Source organism: Rhipicephalus microplus, chromosome 6 (genome assembly GCF_043290135.1).
Source record: "Rhipicephalus microplus isolate Deutch F79 chromosome 6, USDA_Rmic, whole genome shotgun sequence".
Taxonomy (NCBI): Eukaryota; Metazoa; Arthropoda; class Arachnida; order Ixodida; family Ixodidae; genus Rhipicephalus; species Rhipicephalus microplus.
In genome coordinates this window covers 44,846,516-44,867,059 of record NC_134705.1, presented here as the reverse complement: position 1 = coordinate 44,867,059, position 20,544 = coordinate 44,846,516, and the positions used below count along the sequence as shown (strand labels likewise).

Here is a 20,544-nt window from a genome sequence, read left to right as displayed (position 1 = left end):
CGAGGTGGACGTAAATTATGCCGTCCATGACTTCTACGTGATTATTGTCTTGTTTGAACGTATCATTTATCCTCATCGTCTATTCACGTCCTGTAATACCAAATGTGGGGTATGTGGAGCTTGTGAAACGGCCGCGAGAGCGCTATGAGTATAGCGTTTCGCCTTGTTTTACATGACACGCGTATCATTATTATCATCTTTGCACGCATCACTTACCTTCATCATCCATTATCGTCACGTGATACCAAATATGGTATAAGAAGAGCAAGCAAAACGACCACGAGCGCGTCATGAGTGTAGCATATGATGTTATGCATGACATGTAATTCATGATTATCTTGTTTAGACATATCATTTACCTTCGTAATCCAGCGACGGCATATAACACCAAATTTGGTATATGTGAAGCCAGTGAAACGGCCGTGAGCGCTGCATGAGCGTGGCGTGTAGTCATGACCTTCATGAAATGCATGTGAAGATTTGAACATTAGGGTCTGTAACTTATGTTCGCTATGCAGCCATGTCATAATATACCAGTTTTGCATTATGTCATGTGAACTAAACCACCGCAAGAGCAGCGACACCATCAAAAGTTAGTCATGACATTCTTGACATACATGTGCTGGTTTTCATGTTATGACTGGTCACTTATTTTTACCATACATTCTTGTTACGTCCTACCAATTTTAATATCGATGCCATCAAGGAAATGGCAAATGGAGCAAAATGGCGTAGGTGGCTAGAGATGGATAGATAAATAGATAGATAAATAGATAGATAGATAGATAGATAGATAGATAAATAGATAGATAGATAGATAGATAGATAGATAGATAGATAGATAGATAGATAGATAGATAGATAGATAGATAGATAGATAGATAGATAGATATGCCTAAAGCCCGTAGTTCCCTACGAAATGCTTCGCTTTTTAAAAGGAAGAAGCAGCAGCCAGGGCCCAGAAGAACACGTCATTCGAGAGGCTCTCCAGGTCGGCGAGGACTACCCGGGAGAATCGTTGAACAGCCGCCTGATGGGTTGCGCTCTTATGGACGCTTGCGTACCTGGCGTCCAACTTCTATCCAGTTCTTACCTGGTTTCTGGACTTCTTCGCATCCACCTCACTCGGCTGTTCGTCATGTTGTACCACGACGTGCAAACGGACTCATTAAGTCACTGTTACCACAGGCCGGCTGTGTGATGGACGGTTACGTTCAAGTTAGCCAGCCACTGTTGTGTCTGCGTGTAGCCACACAGCGTACGTGTCTAGAGACTGCGTGTAGTCGTGTAGCGTACGGGTACGGGATCACTGTGTCTGATTTTGTTTTGTTGCCAGCAATCAGTTTCATTCATCTATATGTATGTGCTTACCAGGCTTAACGTGCTCGGATTTACTCTTCAACGCACCACACAGGAATTGAAGCGACGTTCCATCACTCTACTCACTACAGTGCTGATGAATGCGCTATCTCTCTTCCACTTTTTTTTTCTTTCATTACACTCTCGTAAAAGGCAGAAAACCAGATATCTTGGACGAGTTAACCTCCCTGCCTTTCTGCCTACCAGTTCCTCTCTTTGAAACATGTATTTTAGCAATGTGACCATAGTAACCCTCTACCTCCTCGCAATAGTTTCACACATAATAAGTTAATAAACGTGGAATAAGTGACTGCATCAGGAGCTCAAGTGAGGCTGCACATATTCGGTCGACAGAAGTAAACTGCAGCTTGAGTAAATTTGTGTAGGAACACAAAGCTTTAATAGCAAATATGGCTAGGCGCGGACCCTCCAATTTCTATGTTATTTTTGGTTAGGTTACTTTCCGTCATGTAACATGCGGAACCGATATTCCTTTGGTAAGAAGTGGCAATGTACTGTCTGGCCTTGCTGATGGTTCAGAGGACGGTGGACAGCCTGCTCTTGAGCAAACGAAGAAGAATTACCTTGGGACAAAACGAAGCTGCGAGAGATTTGGTACTCATTGATTATGGTTTAAATGTAGCACAAACAAAGACGAGGACAAGAAAGTGAACAACTACATGTTGAGTTCACTTGTTTTCGGCGTCTTTTTTTGCGCAACATTCAGGCCATAATGAATTCACATGAACACCTACAGCCCAATAAGGGCTGCAGAAAAAAAACACATTGGATTTTTAGGAGTTCAAGTACGCTACAAAAACTAAACTTTATTTAAGGAGCAAACTGACATATTTTTTCCGGGAGGATGGCAATTCTCATACTAGGAGGCCGTGGTCATTGGCGGAAAGTTGAAGAATAATGATTGGTGTCAACTACTGGAGTGGTATTCTTCAGGTCGGGCTTGATACATTCGGTGACGTTTTCGTTGGTATTGTTTTTTCCTCCTTTAATTGCTTGTATAAAATAGTGTGTGCAGTTTTCTGGTACATGCTCTTTATGCGCATCATCTACAAGGAGCTCATACATTATAGTATCTGGAAAAATGAAAAGCATTAAATGATTTACTATAAAGCGTCGTGAACAATATTTTCACTTCTGTATTTCCGTAATGTAGTGGTAATATTAAGCACCAGATACACTAGAAAAGTAGGCCCAGTACTAGATTATAATAAATCCAAATGCTGTGGCTTTAAAAATGGCAGTTTCTGCAGTCAATTGCTCTTTTAATTATCAAGAGCCAAGAGTGTCTAGAGCTGACCCACAGCTGATTTCTTGGTCCGTGCAAACGTACATTAAAATCTATAACAAAGAACGAAGAAAATTTACTCCTTATATCCCGAACTTAGTTTGCAGGTGCTTCTTAGCTGCGCATAACGGAAACATGGTATACAAGTCGTCCTCACTTTGAACCGATGGTTTAATTCGCACGTTTTATGCGCATCGTCTTTCCAAAGCTGCTGATTCAAAATATGTGTGAGGACATTAGAAAAAGTTTCATATCAGCGACAGATATACGTTTCATTAGGCGAACCATTCATCGTCCCAAATCATTACCACATGAACAGCACAAATTATTAAATCAACTTCAATACTGCTATTGATACTTATCTAAGTGGGCTAGCAATTGTTTCACCGTAGCATTGGGGCCACTGCCGCTTTGGTTGATAGAGGTGTGAACCATTGGAGTGCGCATAGGGGTGCTCTTAGTTGCCCCAACATCGGAGAAAATTTAACATTATAAAGATGGCGCAAGTTTTTATCAATATTATCACGGGGTCGGGAAGTGAATGAAGGGAGCCGACTGTAGGTAGAAGACGAAAATGTTTATTGAACCAAACTTGTGGCTGTTAAGCTGAACGTAAAATACAGGTATGCACACTGGCACTGATAGTGGCGAAAAGATCCTCGACCGTCAATCGTGTGACAAACGGCGAGGCACATCGGCATTTATACATGTGCCTTCAAATGTTCTAGCCTTATCTCTGTCATCGCGAAAGCTCTAGATTAATATCGAGACTTCGCGTCTTGCGCACAGCGAACAAAACATTCTACAATAATCACTAGCCCTTTCGAAAAAAAGACGCAGTTCGCGCTGAGTATTCCTGACAAGCTTTGTTGGCGAAAACCGAATTCAACAAGAATGAAAATACGGAACACGTGTAGCAATATCAAATTACAAGGCGAGTAGTACACTAAGCTTCAAAATTTGCTGTCGACAGGTATTAGAGCAAATATGTGCTGTAAGCAAATAATCGTTGTAAATAAAAGAGAATGCCAAAAAAATACGATTGAAAACAGGGTTAACACATATATAGGTCAAACAGAATTAGGCTCCCGACTACTTTTTCTTAGCTCGGGCAGTTTGCTTAGCAGCAACAGTAGGCTATGTATACTCGCTATCATAAAACACTTAGTCTGGAAAAGCACAACTGCTAAATCAGACACCAGAGGGGCGTGGGCCTAGCCAGTGAGAAGAGTAACAAAGTCCTGCACAAGCCTCTCTTGCTTAGCACTGACGATTCAACTGTGGAGCTCTTCATGAGGCACAACTTCATCAATACCCCTTTCCCTCTCGCTGAACACGGAGCCAACGACGTGTTCTAAAGTGTGGCGAGGACAACGAGCACGCGATATTGTTTGAAGCGATTCGCGTGAATAAATTCTGCAGCCTCGGCAACGCAAGTCAACAGCACACGCGAGGTGCGTGTTGAGGTAGTCTGCAGCAGAAGTTTGCTCATGGACGTGGCATGGTGCACGGTACCGGCTGTCGAACTTCGAAGATGTACCAGGTGCATGAGTGGCAGGCACCCACAGTCAAAAAAGAAAGTTGAGTTGAAGTTTCTTGTAGGGCCCTCTGCCATCGTTGCTGAATTTCTGTAGGCTTTGATAAGGGTGCAAGCTAATTACCGAAATTATTCTGCAATTGGAGCAGCTTCGGAAACTGCTGTGCCCTCGGATAAATGGGGTTGGTGGGGCTGAATGGTGCCGATTTGAGCTTATGGCATTTGACCATAAAACAAAACGCAGGAAGAATAGCCTGTCGTTGCTTGAAGTACGGTGCTCGGTAAGAATCTGTTAAGCATAGGTTAAGTAGGAAAGAATAAGTTCCAAGTTTGGGACATCATTTGGAGATGTCCAAGTTTTGGAGGTCTTAATTTCCAGACGTGAAAAAGGTTTAAAAGTCGCCACACAACGAAGTACATTGTAAGGTGAGCTGCAAAACATTTTTGTACCAGAACTCTACCACTTCCTGAATTGTGCGAGCAATGCGGTCGCCGTTATTCATATACCTATGTGTCACTGATTCGCGCGTGGCGTATGGGCTTCGCAAGTTAGACTTGCCACACACACCATTTTGCCATTGGTGCTCTATGCTAGCTTTTCTTCATACTCGCCTAGATAATTCGAAGGCTGATTCAGCATCTAGCATGAAGCAAACACACGGAATGGGCACGTAGCTAGTGATGTTCAAATACCAGTAGGACAAGAAAATTACGGATGCGGTCGAGAAGCGATATGCAGCATCACAGGAGCGTGGATGGGGTAAAAAAGTACTGTTTCGGCAGAACACGGCAGCTATACAAAACACTGCTCTATCACGCAGCTTTAAAACACTTAACTCCAAACTAAATATTTGAAGCATATTCTTAATGTAAAAAAAATTGCCCGCAGCTTCCCTCGGGGGAACACTGAGGAGGATGCGGACCATATAATTGGTTAACGGGGTGTTAAAGTGCGACCTACTTGGGTCGATGGCTAAATTGGTTAACGTGGTTGTGAAATGGGGTGTTAAATTGCGACTTACTTGGGTCGATGGCTAAATTGGTTAACGTGGTTGTAGGAGGGGGTGTTAAATGAGTGAACACGTACACACGTATGCGAAAGGGCGGCGCTGGTCGAAGGGACGTCGATCATTGTGTTTGTGGATTCGTTGGAATTCATTTCACCGCGACCTTGGACGTCGACGCGCCGTACAAACCAACCGACGAGCGGCAACTGAGCGAGCGAGCGCCGACCTTGAGTATATATACAGCACGACGGCGCATGCACTGTCAGCTGTTGAATGTTCTCGAAGCGCGACGCCACATGCGCGTCCACTGGAGAATCAGGAGTATTGTAGATGTCGAACGCGGTGTGTAGAGGAGGAAGGGTGCACAGATGGTGGAGGAGTGAAGCGCGCACGGTGTGTAGAGGAGGAAGGGATGCACAGATGGTGGAAGAGTGGGCGACGGCGCGACGGCGCATGCGCGCGCGTCAGCTGTCGAATGTTCGAGAAGCGGTGCGGACGGCGCGGACGGCGCGGACGGCGCTCTACAAGGCGAGAGTATAAGATGCTCCGCATCTAAAAGTAAATACTGTGGGCCAATTTCTGGTGTTCGGCATTGGTCGTGCGTCAAAGTGACATTGCTAATTACTTAAAAAAGAAATGAGCACGAATGCGAATGCTATGCACAAAACTGGCGATGTTCTATGACTCATGCATTGCACTACACTTGTGTGACCATCGTTTTTCTCAAACTTCACTGGCAGTTCTCCAAGCATGAAAATACATATTCTTATGTGCTTAATGAATGTCGATGATTATAGACAATTTCCTACTTTACTGCCTGATGCCTGCGATTACCTTAAACATTTTACTGCGCTTGTCTCGAGACCGCATCATACTCTTCGAACTTTGTACTAATAACAGAGATACTAGGTTTCTTGATATAATTCTTTTAACGTAATTATGGCTGTTCGCTATACGAATCACAAGTCGATAAACAACGGCTGTCACATATATTAGAACATCAATGCTAGTATTGTGAAGGAATTAATATTGGTTGAAAGATGTCTAAGCAAGTCATGTGGCTTTTATAGATTTATTCCTTGTGGACAGTCACCACGCTTGTCTTACGTAGGGTGCCTGATTCAGGTTGCATGAGAAGTTGTGTAAATGTAATATCATCTGGGGCACTACGATACAATAGAATATTGTGCGCATGACTTGAGGGCGAGTGATATGGTTCGCAGCTCTCTAAGATTTTGGACTGCCTGAAACAGGAGGGTGAAATAGCTTGATTGAGCTAAGAATTTTAGCTCTGCAAAAACAATTCACTGCCACAGCAGATTTGATGAACCATCAGACGTGTGTTTGGATGTTTGTGGTACAGATGCTATCAACGAAAAGCGGGCTTTGTTGTTTACCTAATTTTCTAAATAACCAAATTATTCTACACCACAGATCCAAAGCAGGAGATGATATACGCGGCACTTTTTGCTTTTGTTTAAACAGTCAGCACTACGAGAAAGAATGTACAGACTCTATGGCTATTTTAAGGTGAAGACCACAAGCCTTCAAACGTCGACAGAATGTGAGAGTTTAAAAATCATATTGAACACTTCCTCTCACCTTACGTTTGGTTGTCTGAAGTTACCTTGCGTGTTCCGAAATGCAAATTTAGTTATTTCACAACTTAAGGGAACTTGAGCTGGTAACGCACTCTTGAGAGGATATACCGATTGTAAGGTAATATTGATAAAAAGCACGTGTCTTCGAAAACTTTGCAATATCTGATAACCACTTACCTAGACAGACGAACGTATATTCGTCATCTGAAGAGAAAAAATTGCTTAATCAAAACATCACATCAAAAAGCAAAAAAGAACGCTTGTTTCAAAACAAAAAAACTTTGCCAATGAAAAACACTGAACTTGTTTCAAAAGGTTGAGCATCTGGAAGCCTTATTGCAATCAAAGGCTAGGTTTTTCTATATGGCTGTAATGTTTTTTCATGGAATGTCGCACACTATACGTGTATGTAACTAAGCTACGTAAGCACACAAATACAAACAAACTGCGAAGCGAAGTTTTATTCTATTGAGTCTATTCACGGAAACATATACCCCGTAAAGGGAACCCAAGCGGTGGTAGTTAGTATATGCAGATGAGAAGATGAAGCATGTAAAACAGCCAGAGTTTTGCCTAAAAGTGTTTAAACGAGTGCAATAACAACAAGTCGGAGTGCTACATAAAGTAGGACAAGCAGCTTGAGGCTATCAGCGTGCTACTTAAGCTCAAAGAATGAAAGAAATCCCCACTCTCTCCGATATGAAGTACACGCGCGCTTGCACCACTTCTTGAGCACTCCCCAGCCTTCGTTAGCTGATAGGCATCCACGTTATTTCGTCAATTCACATGCTAGCAGTGTCGTTCAAGTCCATAAGATTTATGATTTATTATTGGGGAAAAAATCACTTGCTTGAGCAGAAAATGCGGGATGAGCAATTCAATGCAATTGTTACAAGCCATGTCATTATTTTGGGTGAATAGAGAGCCCGTATGGTGGTTTTCTCTGTTTTGGAGATGCGAAACCTTTCTGGAGATGGTGACGTTATTTTGTTTGTGGACGCGAAGGCAATGAGCGCCACAGGTATCTTGGCCACGACTGGTCACGAGCGGCTATTAAGTGGGCGTCTCACGTTCGTGAATACAAGTGAGTGAAACACACTTCTTACTCGGCCAACAACCTTTTTTTTTGCACAGTCAGCCTTATAGCAGACATGAGTGCACCTGTGTCTCCGGCAGAGTTCGCACTGGTGAATTTATTCTCGAAAACAGCTGTCGTAGCCCAGCGCCAAGAACCACTCTCTCTGTAAACGCCGACAGATGCAGTGATATAGTACACGGCAACAGTAGGCAACCAAAATGTTGAAGATATATATATATATATATATATATATATATATATATTTATAACATATATTGGCCCGGGCATGTAGTAGGTATCTGGCTGTTGCGAATTAGTTTGATCAATACTTCAGTATTTGACTGCAAAAATACGAGGTCAAATAAACTCGCGCTGCTATATCGGAACTGTTCCGCTGTTTGCGTCACTGTTATCACTTGTACTCATTTTATTACCGTAAAAAACTGGTGCCGCTGCCGGGTGCGATCCCAATGCGCTAGTTTTAACTCAAGCCTCTTCAAGCTTCTGGCACCATTTCAACGATTTCGGAGGAAAACCCGGCACCTTGCCACAGCAACCACGTGCTAGGACTACCTATGAATTGGATTCCTTGAGCAATAATAATAATAATAATAATAATAATAATAATAATAATAATAATAATAATAATAATAATAATAATAATAATAATAATAATAATAATAATAATAATAATATATTATTATTATTATTATTATTATTATTATTATTATTATTATTATTATTATTATTATTATTATTATTATTATTATTATTATTATTATTATTATTATTATTATTATTATTATTATTATTATACCTTTTATTTCTTCAAATAAAACAGTAGAATGATAACCACAACTACAAGTCTGACGCAAGAGAGCAAAATAAACCAACTTGCATCCACCCCAACAGTCGTCTACAGAGCACGCATCCCGAAGCCACTTGATGGTGATGTGTTCGAGGACATGGATGACTGGCTAGACCACTTCGACCGGTTCGCAACCGCCCGCGAATGGTATGAAACCAAGAAACTTCAAGAAACTTCACTACGTCTATTTCGCACTTGAAGACTATGCTGAGAACTATGAGCCTTTTGTAACCAACTGGCAAGATTTCTAGCGACAGCTACGCTAGGCATTCATAAAGCTCAATACAGAACAGAAAGCCGAGCAGGTTCTGCCGAGCCGGGTTCAGAAGCGAAATGAACACGTTGCTATGTTTGTCAAACGCTTGTCATGATTGTTCAAACGCACTGACCCAGGGATCGATGAGACAAGAAGTGCGACTTCTTCTGCGAGGTGTAAAGGAGCAACTTTTTGCTAGACTCATGCGCAAGCCCCCAACTATGAGTTCATCGCTGAAGCTAATACCAAATAGCGAGCACTTCAGCATAGCTCTCTGCAGTATGACTACCAAGCTTCTGTCACTGTGGTGTCACCTTTCACCAGTAGACACAATTTAGCAGCCCTCCGCGAGCTTGTGCGGAGCGTGGTGTACAAGGATCTCGAAAAAGTTCACTCACTCCTGTTCATCCTAGTGTGACAATTCTGACTGACTGCATTAGCGCGAAAATTAGGAATGTGACCCAACCATTACTCCCAGTGCGTGCGGAAGCTCCTGGTAGTCTTACGCCGAAGCATTGAGCAGTTCTCAACTTTCTACTGGACGCCCACCACCCTCTACTTTTCCAGCGTTTCCCCGTCAGTTCGCTCCTGCAAATACCTAGGATAACACTTTCCAGTATGAAGTCCCACGCGAGGTCGCCCGTAAATTTCCCGTATGGTGCACCTATGCTTAAAGGACCCTTTCTTACGACAGCGGGAAAACGAGTCGTCTGTACCGCCAGTGTGCGTATCGCAGGATCGGCTTTCTGGGGTTTTCCCTAACGCCTGTCGACCAACCCTCGTGAGATTCAGGAATACTTGGCAGTGCAGCCGCCGTTGCCTCCTGCACAAGGCCACTGGCAACGTTGAACTTCTCCCCGGTGGCTCGGCTCGCTTAGTTGTTACGCCACTTTTTCTGGTCCTTGATATGGATCACCAATTCCTGGCCCACGCCAGCGAATCTTAGGCCAGCTACCAACGAGGTGGGGCCGCTATTGACAAACATCTTCCGCCACGACACGTTGACAACGCAAATTTTTCTGTCCCAAATTTTCTGAACGTGACGCAATGCTTTCCGCAGATACTTTAGAAACATGCACATTCACTCGGCCATTCCCCACCGCGGTGGTCTAGTGGTTAAGGTACTCGGCTGCTGACCTGCAGTGCGCGGGTTCGAATCCCGGCTTCGGCGGCTGCATTTCCGATGGAGGCGGAAATGTTGTAGGCCCGTGTGCTCAGATTTGGGTGCACGTTAAACAACCCCAGGTGGTTTAAATTTCTCGAGCCCTCCACTACGGCGTCTCTCATAATCATATAGTGGTTTTGGGACGTTAAACCCCACATATCAATCATTAACTCTGCCACCGCACTCGTGAATACTGGCGCCAATTACTCCGTTATGAGTAGTGACTTCGCGGCTCCTCTCCGAAAAGTAATGACGCCATAAAACGTCCGCAGCTCCGTACCATGGGTAGTGATCTTGTGACGCTCTTTGGGAGGTGCCCTGGCCCAATTCATATTGGTGCTTTGACCTTCATCAGGACTTTCGACGTACTGTGGGAATGCTCCAAGCAAGTCATCTTGGGATTAGAGTTTCTTTGAGAATATGGGGCTCTTAGAATTCATCAGGAATTTCTGGTGACGTCTTCACGTAACGCACAATAACAATTGCGAATCGCGTATAATGGCGTTCCGTGTATTCGATGATTCAGTGACAGTATCACCCCTTTCTAGTTCTCTAGGTAACGCGCTGAGCGACATGAACTGAATGGTTCTCGAAGTTGTGAAAGGCTACGTCTCCATGCTGTTGCCACGCCAAGTATGGGTCACCTGCGGCCTCGTACAACTGACAAAACAGCCGGCAAATATTCTGCTGAAAAATTTCAGTCACGAATAACAGCACTTCAAAAGGCCATGTGTCATCACTTGCTTCGAAGAAGTAGGAGACTCGAGAGCCAGCTTATCACTCGCGCAACTCTCTCACGGTTCTCACGAGGACAAGCAGCCTCTAGATCAGCTTGATATGAACTGAAAACTATCGGCTTCACCCCAAAAGAGTCTTCGCTCCTTTCTCTTTTCCTTCAGTGATTGCTTTGCTACGACATCCAAAATCAAACGCACGCCCGTAGCAAAGCACAAGAATCATAGAAGAGCCCAACATAAGGCCTAATCGACAATGTGTTTATCGTGTTTCCCGCAACGAATAAGACGCCATTCACGCCCAACTGCAACAAATACTTGCTGACGACATCATTCGCCTTCTACAAGCCTATGGGCATCACCGATTGTGCTGTTGAAAAAGAGATACGGCACAATGCGTTTCTGTGTTGACTTTCCCAAACTCAACATCGTAAGAAAGAAAGATCCCGCTGCCTCGCATCGACGAATCACTAGACCACCTCCGAAACACCCGATATTTGTCATCCATGGATCTATGCAGTGGTCATTGGCAAACTAAGGTCGGTGAGCGTGACAGAGAAAAGAACGCCTTCATTACTCATGACAGGCAGTTCAAGATGCTTCCCTTCGAACTTAAGATGCTTCACTTCGAACTTTGCTCTGCTCACGATACTTTCCAACGAATAGTGGACGCAGTTTTGTCTGGTGTCAAGTGGCAATAGTGTCTTGTCTATTTAGATGACGTCGTCGTTTTTTCAGCGACTTTCGAGCGGCACCTTCCGTGTCTTCGTGTAGTACTTGAGGCGCTCCGAACAGCTGGTCTGTCGCTCAAGCCCGAAAACGGCCACTTCGCCTACGAAGAGCTGCCATGTTGGCAACACTGATGGAATTCACCCAGACTCCGAAGAACTACTGGCTGTCGCTGTCTTTCCAGCTAAAAATAAACAATCACGACGTATGCCATTTTCTGGGCCCTAGCGCGTGCTATCATCGCATTGTCCCGAACTTATCAAAAGTAGCAGAACTCTTACACCAACTCACGAGAGAGAACGTTGATTTTGTGGGGGCTCCCGAACAACACGAAGCTTTTTGCGAGCTACGACGTCGCTTTGAGACTCCTCTAATCTTAGGTCATTTAGACGGAAACGCCAACTTTGAAGTGCACGCAGATGCAAGCAATGTTGGCCTCGGAGCCGTTCTTGTCCAACGGCGGGAATGTATCGAGCGAGTTATCGCTTACGCTAGGCATAAGTCATCATCGGCTGAAGCGAACTATTCCACCACAGAAAAAGAATGCGTAGCGGTCGTGTGGAATATAGCCGAGTTTGGACAGTACTTGTATGGGCAACCGTTCAAAGTAGTCACCGACTGCAATTCTCTGTGCTGGCTTGCATGCCTCAAAGACCCCTTAATCCGCCTCGCTTAGTGGAGTCTGCGCGTAAAATAAATTAACGTTACGGTACTTTACCAGTCGGGACGCAAGCACACCGATGCTGACTGCCAGTCACGTGCTCCAGTCAACTAAATTCCTCTTGATAAAGCTGGCGACAAACGTTTCCTCATGGCCGTCACAGCTTCTGACTTGTGTCAGAAACTGCGTGAAGACACAGAGCTTCACTCACTCATCGAGTATCTCGAGGACCAGTTTTATCAGGCACAATGGACATTAAGGCGCACGATTTCATAATGTTTCTTCGTGACAACATCCTGTACAAGCGCAGCTTTGATCACAACCCTCAAACCGCCCAACTGATCATACCATCTGCGATGCGAGACGACATCCTCAAGGCGTGCCATGACAAGCTAACTTCCGGCCATTTAGGGCTCACGTGTACTATGGCTCGTGTCCGCTGAAAATACTACTGGCCGGAACAATCCCGTAACGTCAAGCAATGTGTTATAACCTGCCGAGACTGACAGTATCGCAATGCTCTGCCCATTAAACCTGCTGGTCTTTTACATCCTGTGGAGCAGTCCCGAGCACCATTTTAGCTTGTTGCATAGATATCCTAGGTCCATTTCCGAATAGTTCAGCTGGTAATCACTGGATAATAATTGCGATGGACTATTTAACCCGTTACTATGAAACACGAGCAGTCCAACGCGGTACAGCAAGCGATGTCGTAGACTTCTTCATTCATGCTGTCATCCTCCATTATGGTGCACCGGCCATAGTTCTAACTGCCAGAGGCACGGCCTTCACTACGCAACTGCTGAAAGAAGTTATGACACTGAGCGGCACCATACATCGCCAGGCGACACCTTACCAACCACCAACTAATGGCTTAACAAAACGGCTCAACAACCATCACGGACATAATTTCTATGTATGTCGACGTAAACCACAGGAACTGGATAGGTGTTCTTCCTTTTGAAACTTTCGCATATAGCCAGGCCTTGCAAAAAATTACAGGATTGACACCTTTCCGCCTGCTTCACGGCCGTGACATTACTACAATTTTAGGCCATGATTTTTCCTGACGCCTTAATGATGACCCCCGAAAAGGCGGGCGAGTATGCGCAGTGCTCAGAAAAAGTTCTACAACTAGCTCGCTTGCGCATTTGTTCTCAGCAACAATACGATGCTCACCGGTAGAACCTTCGCCACAGAGAAGTCACCTACCACCCCGGAAAAAAGGTATGGCTCTGGAGTCCCATACACAAACGCGGCCACTCGAAGAAACTCTTGCATCGTAATTGCGCGCCTTTCCGGGTTCTTCAGTGCCTCAGCGATGTCCACTGCAAAGTTGTCGCAGAGCTCAGCGCATGGTCTTCTTGTTGTGGTGCATTGGCGAACATCTTCCGCGTAGACAGGATGAAGCCGTAATATTCACGTGGAAGACTTGCACTGGTCATCATGCTTGCACTGGCCATCATGCATTGGCCATCATGCTTTCGGAGAGGGGAAATAATGGCACGGGCAAGTTGTGGGTCTCTGGCTGTGGCTAGTTTCATCATTGCTTGTGCGTGGCGAAGAATATCGCTGGGAAAAGACGAGGACACACTCGCGGTGCTCGATCAGAACTGTTCCGCTGTTTGCTGCACGGTTGTTACTTGTAATCAGTTTATTACCGCGACAGTATATATATATATATATATATATATATATATATATATATATATATATATATATATATATATATATATCCTGATGAAGGCCAGACTCTTGGCCACAGCGTCGAATTAAACCCTTGACTATATATATATATATATATATATATATATATATTGTGTCGGCATTCGTTATGCGCTTTTTCTCATGTATGCATTATCAGAATGATACTCATCCGTCTGGTTGCCTGTCTTCATCTTCACTAGGTGTCATCACAATAATTATCAAATGTGTGCGCGCTTGGTCTGCACCGCGTCATACGTGGTGGAGATGGATTTTCGGCCCTTGGTCCTCTCCCACCTCGCTCAACTCCCTGGAGCTGCGTTCAGGCCACCGATTGACCCCGATGTCCGGCAGCATGTCAGAGAACGATCCAGCCATCACTGTTGTTATCTCTCCCCCGACGTCTTCAGCCACGCCTCCTGTTTACGTACACAGCCACCAGAGTGATCCCCCTCTCTTTGCCGGTCTTCGTGGGAAAGATGTGCAGGAATGGCTGAATGAGTACAGCCGCGTGAGCGTTGCTAATCGCTGGAAAGATAGCGCTAAGGTCCGTTACGTTACGTCTCTTTCTACTTGACCGGTGTTGCGAAGACGTGGTACTTGAACCACATCATTGACATACCCGACTGGGCGACCTTCGAGCAGCTGCTCCTTCACGTTTTCGGCACATTGAAAATTCGGTCCGCAGTCACGAAGAGAACCCTTGACACTCGCCAACAACATTCCGGTGAGTGGTACACGTCGTACATTGAGGGCGTTCTTGCGCTCTCCCGGTGGGCCACTTCATCTATGCCAGAGTCCAACTAGTACGCCACACTTTAAAGGTATAAGCCTTGTTGCTTTCAATTCCCTGGTTGCGGAGAACCCGGCTACCATAGCCGACGTCGTCACGACATGTCAGTGCCTCCATACTCTCGACTCGGTTTGTCTACAACCAGACATAGGCGAACAATCTAACAGACCTCTCCGTGACCTCATAAGAGACATAATACGTGAAGAGTTGCATAACATGGGTTTTCAACCTTCTCTACTGTCTTCTTCATAGTCTACTGGAATGGCATTATGTGACATTATCAGAGAGGAGCTGACATCTCTGAACTCTCCGACTCACGTCCAGTCACTATACATATACATCACCATACATCGTCACCATACAACGGCCCATACAAACCTACGCGCAGGTCGCTGCTATGCCTCCCAGTGAGATAAACACGACGCTGCCACTACCATCGTATGCGTCAGTCGCTACCGCTTCTCCCCTCAACTTTCCTTTGATCCCGCTTGACCCTTCCTCTGCACACCTGATCGCACTCTCTTCAGGTACTCCGCTTGGTTTCTCCCTTTCCCCAGGTGGTCATCTCGCCCAGTTTGCTATTAATGTGAATTTCGCGGCCACATTTCTCGTTTCTGCTGCAAGCGCCAGCAAGACGAGTGCCGCAGTTACGACATGCGTGAACGAGATACTGTGTACTATCAAGGTCAATGCCATTCATCGCCTCCACGCCGGTCTCCGTCTCCGCCCGCATCGAGCGCACCTGGGAACAGCCGTAACTCTAGACGCCGTTCACCATCACCTTTTCACCGTTCCTCCTCCGCACTTCAGCCTGCCTCATTCGTCACTGCTAGTCATCCGGAAAACTAAGTGATGCAGTTTCTCGGGACAACTGCATTCCGAATGACGACTGATATTCCTCCACCAGGCCCGTGCAACATTATTTTGGTGGTAGTAGGAGTGTACGTGGATGCTCTAGTGGACATGGGTTCGGCATTTTCTAATATGCGTATTGATTTAGGCCAACTTCTGAAAAAAGTGATGACCCCTTACGATGGACCTACGTTGGTTGCTGCCCAGGGGTATACCATTCGCCCTTCCGCTTTTTGTACAGCCCGTGTTTTAATTGATGGTATCCGGCACCACATTCAGTTCGCTGTCCTGATTGACTGCTCTCACCAATTAATTTTAGGATGGGATTTGCTTTCTTCTGCCTCCGTGGCAGTTTGGTATGGCCAACGCGTCGTCCTTCTCACCGACACGGACTGCACGCTCAACGAAGACCCCCAGAGGTCACTTCGTTTGAGAGCTGCGGAGAATACCGAATTACCACCATGTCAAGAGCGAATTGTAATGATTACCTCCAATGACATCGACCATGGTAACGTCTTGGTCTCACCATCATTTAGCTGCGTCGGTAAATGCATCATTCTAGCTTCCGGTGTAGTTAGGTTTCTCAATGATTCGCACTTGTCACCGTTGTGAATACAACATTCGAAAACATTCTACTGCCTCGGAACACCTCGGTGGCATGCATGACGGATCCCGAGCCTGCGCGCGTCGTGCCACTTCATGCCGTCTCCTCCAACGACAGCCCTAGGGGTAAGCCTGCATCTCCTTCAGCCTTTACTGCAGCCATTAGCGACGACTTGACACCTTCGCAGAGGCAACAGCTACTTGCTTTGTTAAAGAAACCCGCAAGTACCTTCGATGGTTACTTCTCGACGTCAGGCCGCACTACTACTTCAACGCATCGAATAAACACAGTCGGAACATCTGCTGTACGCAGCCGGCCCTACCGCGTGTCTCCTGCTGAGAGAAAAATAATCGAAGAAAACGTAGCTGACATGCTAAAACGAGGAGTAATTCGCCCTTCATCTAGCCATTGGTCGTCGCCTGTGGTTCCGGTTCGTAAGAAGAATGGCTCCGTGCGCTTTTGCGTGGATTACATGGCGCTGAACAAGATCACTCGTGAGGATCTGTACGCATTCCTTCTCATTGACGACGCCCTTGATCCTCTACAAGGCGTGAAATACTTTTCCAGCCTCGACCTGCATTCCGGATACTGGCGAATTCCTATGCACGAAGAGGATGAAGAGAAAACGGCATTCGCAACCCGCGATAGGCTATACGAATTCAACGTTATGCCTTTCAGGCTGTGCAACGTGCCGGCTACAATTGAGCACATGAACGATACCATGCTGCGCGGCCTCAAGTGGAAGATCTGTCTCTGCTACTTGGACGACATCGTCATTTTTTCGTCAACGTTTCCTCAGTACCTGCAACGTTTGGATGACGTTCTGACGTGCCTTGCTGCCGCTGTTCTTTAACTCAACACAAAAAATGCCGTTTCGCCACAAACGCTATCAAGGTTTCGGGCCACGTAGTGACCAAAGACGGAATTCGGCCAGATCCGGACAAAATTGCTGTGGTGCTTCGCTTTTCGCGCCCCGAATGTCCGAAGGAGTTGCAAAGTTTTCTTGGTCTCGCCTCCTATTTTCACCGTTTTATACGAAACTTTGCATTGATAGCGGCTCCACTGCACTAGTTTCTTGCTTCTGACGTACGCTTTCTGTGGTCTGAAGAATGTCAAACGGCATTCGACCTGTTAAAGTGTGCCCTCACGTCCGAACCTTTACTCCGCCACTTTGATGAGGCTGCACTGACCATCCTATACATACGGACGCTAGCGGCCGTGGTATAGGTGCTGTTCTGCTCCAACGTGACACCTCTTCACATGAGATAGAAGTTGCATATGCCAGTAGAGCTCTAACTGCGACCGAGAAGAACTATACCATAACTGAGCATGAGTGCTTGGCTGTGGTCTGGTCAGTGCAAAAGTTCCGTGCCTATTGCCACATCCGTCATTTCACGATCGTTACGGACCACCACGCCCTATGCTGGCGTTCCACGTCGAAGAACTTGTCTGGACGCTTGGGTCGGTGGATTCTTCGATGATAGGAGTATGACTTCGATATCATTAACAAGTCAGGTAGATAACACCAAGACGCTGACGCCCTTTCGTGCTGCCCGCTACCAAATACCCAGCTCAGTATCGGTCAAGTTCGGCCATCACTTCTACTGCAGTACCCGCACGCGCCTCAATAGACTATCTATTATCGGATGACAAGCGCACATTTCACTCCTGCCAGTTGTCTGATCCGCACTGTAGGCGTATTATGGACCAGCTCACAGGAGCTTCCCATCCACCTAACGCGCGGCATCATCGTCAACCTTTGCGATTTAAGCTGGAGAATGGAGTCCTGTAGCGTCACATCTACCACTTTGTCAACGCTGGATTCCCGTGTTACACACTCTCTTCGACTTGACGTGCTTAAAGCCTTTCACGATGACTTGACTGCCAGGCATATTGGTATTTAAAAAACTCACGACCGCATTCGAAGTCGCTTCTACAGGCCTGGTAAATCTACTAGCATCGCGCGGCACGTTGGTTCCTGTGTCCCGTGCCAGCGTCGTAAATTCCAGATAACTGCACCGGCCGGGCCTCTGCAGTCAATTCCGTGCCCCACAACGCCATTTTAGGTTGTAGGTATCGAATTTTACGGCCCTGATCCTGTCACATCTACTGCCAAACGATGGATAGTGACCGCCGTAGACCACTTGACACGCTACGCGGAGACAACGTCTATATCAACTGCCTCTGCTTCAGAAGTTGGCGACTTCGTTCAGCACGCCATCATTCTGCGCCACGGCGCTTCTCGTGTATTGCTGATTGACCGTGGAAGGGTGCTAAATAACCGTGGAAGTGCTAAATAAAGTATTGCGCGCTTCTGGAATAACACACACGACAGCTTCAAGCTACCACCCTCAGACCAATGGTCTCACGGAGAGGTTTCACTGTACTGTTGCTGATATTATAGCTGTCTACATTCGTCCAGATCACAAAAACTGGAATACTCTCCTACCATTCCCCACCTTTGCCTGCAACACAGCCGTTCAGCGCACTAGCGAAATTTCGCCGTTTTACCTCGTTTATGGACACTGCCATACTTTCTTCCTCGACGTTTTTTTTTCAACAGTGACGTCAACTCGTCTCCGTCTTCCAGCGAAGAATACATTTCAAGACTAGCCTGGTGTCACGATCGTGCTTGCATCAACATGGAAGCGCGACAGCAAGATTGAAAAGTCACTTATGACGCATCTCAACACCTTGTATTCTTCCGACCTCGTGACGAGGTCCTCCTGTTCACACCCGTTCGTACACCTGGTCTGTTTGACAAGTTTTAGCCACACTTCATTAGGCCTTACATAGTTATTGACCAGACTTCGCCCGTAAATTATGGTGTGAACCCACTTGTCATCTATCAGACCACCGTCACCGCACCTCTGAGATTGTGCACGTGTCTCGCATGAAGCCCTTCAGGCGACGTTCTCTGCCACATTGACTTGCTATGGCCAGGTTGGCGGCTTCGACGCGGATGGAATTATTGTTGCCATTCCTTATGCGCTTCTTCTCATATATGCATTGTAACAATCAACATCATTCGTCTGGGTCCCTGTCCTCGTCTACACTAGGTGTCACCACAATCACCATCGGGTGTGTGCGCGCTTGGTCTGACTGCCCGTTCGCTGCTGAGCCCTTGACTGAATAAAGGTTGTCTCAACCCAGACGTCATATATATATATATATATATATATATATATACCGGGTGTTCAAAATTAAGCTTTATGATTTTTTTAAAATTAGGCGCTCGAAGGCACGTGAGAACCACTTGTGCAAATAAGTTAAGCGGCCAGGGGGACAGAAAGTTAGATGATAATTATCGCTGTCAGCAGCCCAATTAACTAAAATTTAATAATTAACTTTTTACTGGCTGCGGTAAGTTGGCATGTTTATATTGAAAAAATGTAGGCAGTGGTGTTTGTACACAGTTTCAGTTGGAAGATTTTTTCTAGCACGCCTGTGTTCCGAGATATCCGGCTCCAAAGTTTAATTGTCTTTCGCACGATTACGCATGCAAGAGGGTGAGGGTCCGCGCAAAGCTCCTCCCTAAAGTGACGCATCTGTTGCGTGTGGTGTTTAGTGTGTGAAGAGGGTGGAAGCGTAGGCATAGGTGATAGCAATTACCCTTGCCCTCTTCGGCCGTCGAAATCAAAAATCGAAGAACGCTTGCAACCAGTGTCGTAACACGCAACTGCAGAGCCTCTAACGATAGTGGCAGATACCATGCCGAGGTAATGGTGCGAGCGGAGAATCTGGATGCCAGTGCGCGTGCGTAATAATCACTAGAGAAGCATGCGTGGTCGTTGCCTGGGCTACGCGAATAGCGTGACTGCTGATGTCCGAGTACTGTAACTTTTATTGAAACAAGAGCAACAACTCCACCAATAATAACTGAAACAGTTTTATCCTTGCTAACGCATATTTCCTGCTGCTACATAAGCATATTTCGGTCATGCACAAATCTCATCGAAACTCTTCACCTCTCAAGACGTCAATGCCCCAAAAAGTGTTCAAAATGCCTGCCTTCGGCAGCAACGCAAAGCATGAACCGCTGTCGCGTCGACTCGATGACTCGGCGCAGTACTTCTGCAGGAATACTCGCACAGGCAGATGTTATCCTGTCCTTCATGTCATTAACATCGCTGGGCTCTGTTACGTAAACTCGATCTTTAACGTAGCCCCAAAGGAAAAAGTCGAGCGGAGAAAGGTCAGGTGATCTTGGTGGCCAAAACATCGCTCCTGCGCGCCCAATCCACTGTTGTGGAAAACGTCTGTCCAACCAGTTCTTCGCCCTGGTAGAAA

At 46.0% G+C, this 20,544-nt stretch overlaps 1 protein-coding gene across 1 annotated transcript in view; it reads right to left on the bottom strand.

The window, feature by feature from the left end:
* Positions 1-2,160: 2,160 nt before the first annotated feature.
* LOC142764763 (uncharacterized) overlaps positions 2,161-20,544 on the bottom strand; it is a 422,070-nt gene continuing 403,686 nt past the window's right edge. The window contains exons 9-10 of the mRNA XM_075865291.1: positions 6,988-7,014; positions 2,161-2,453 (exon numbers count right to left, since the gene is read on the bottom strand). Of these exons, the coding sequence (XP_075721406.1) occupies positions 2,254-2,453; positions 6,988-7,014 (227 nt within the window). The 3' untranslated portion in view covers positions 2,161-2,253. The remainder of the gene's footprint in view (positions 2,454-6,987; positions 7,015-20,544) is intronic.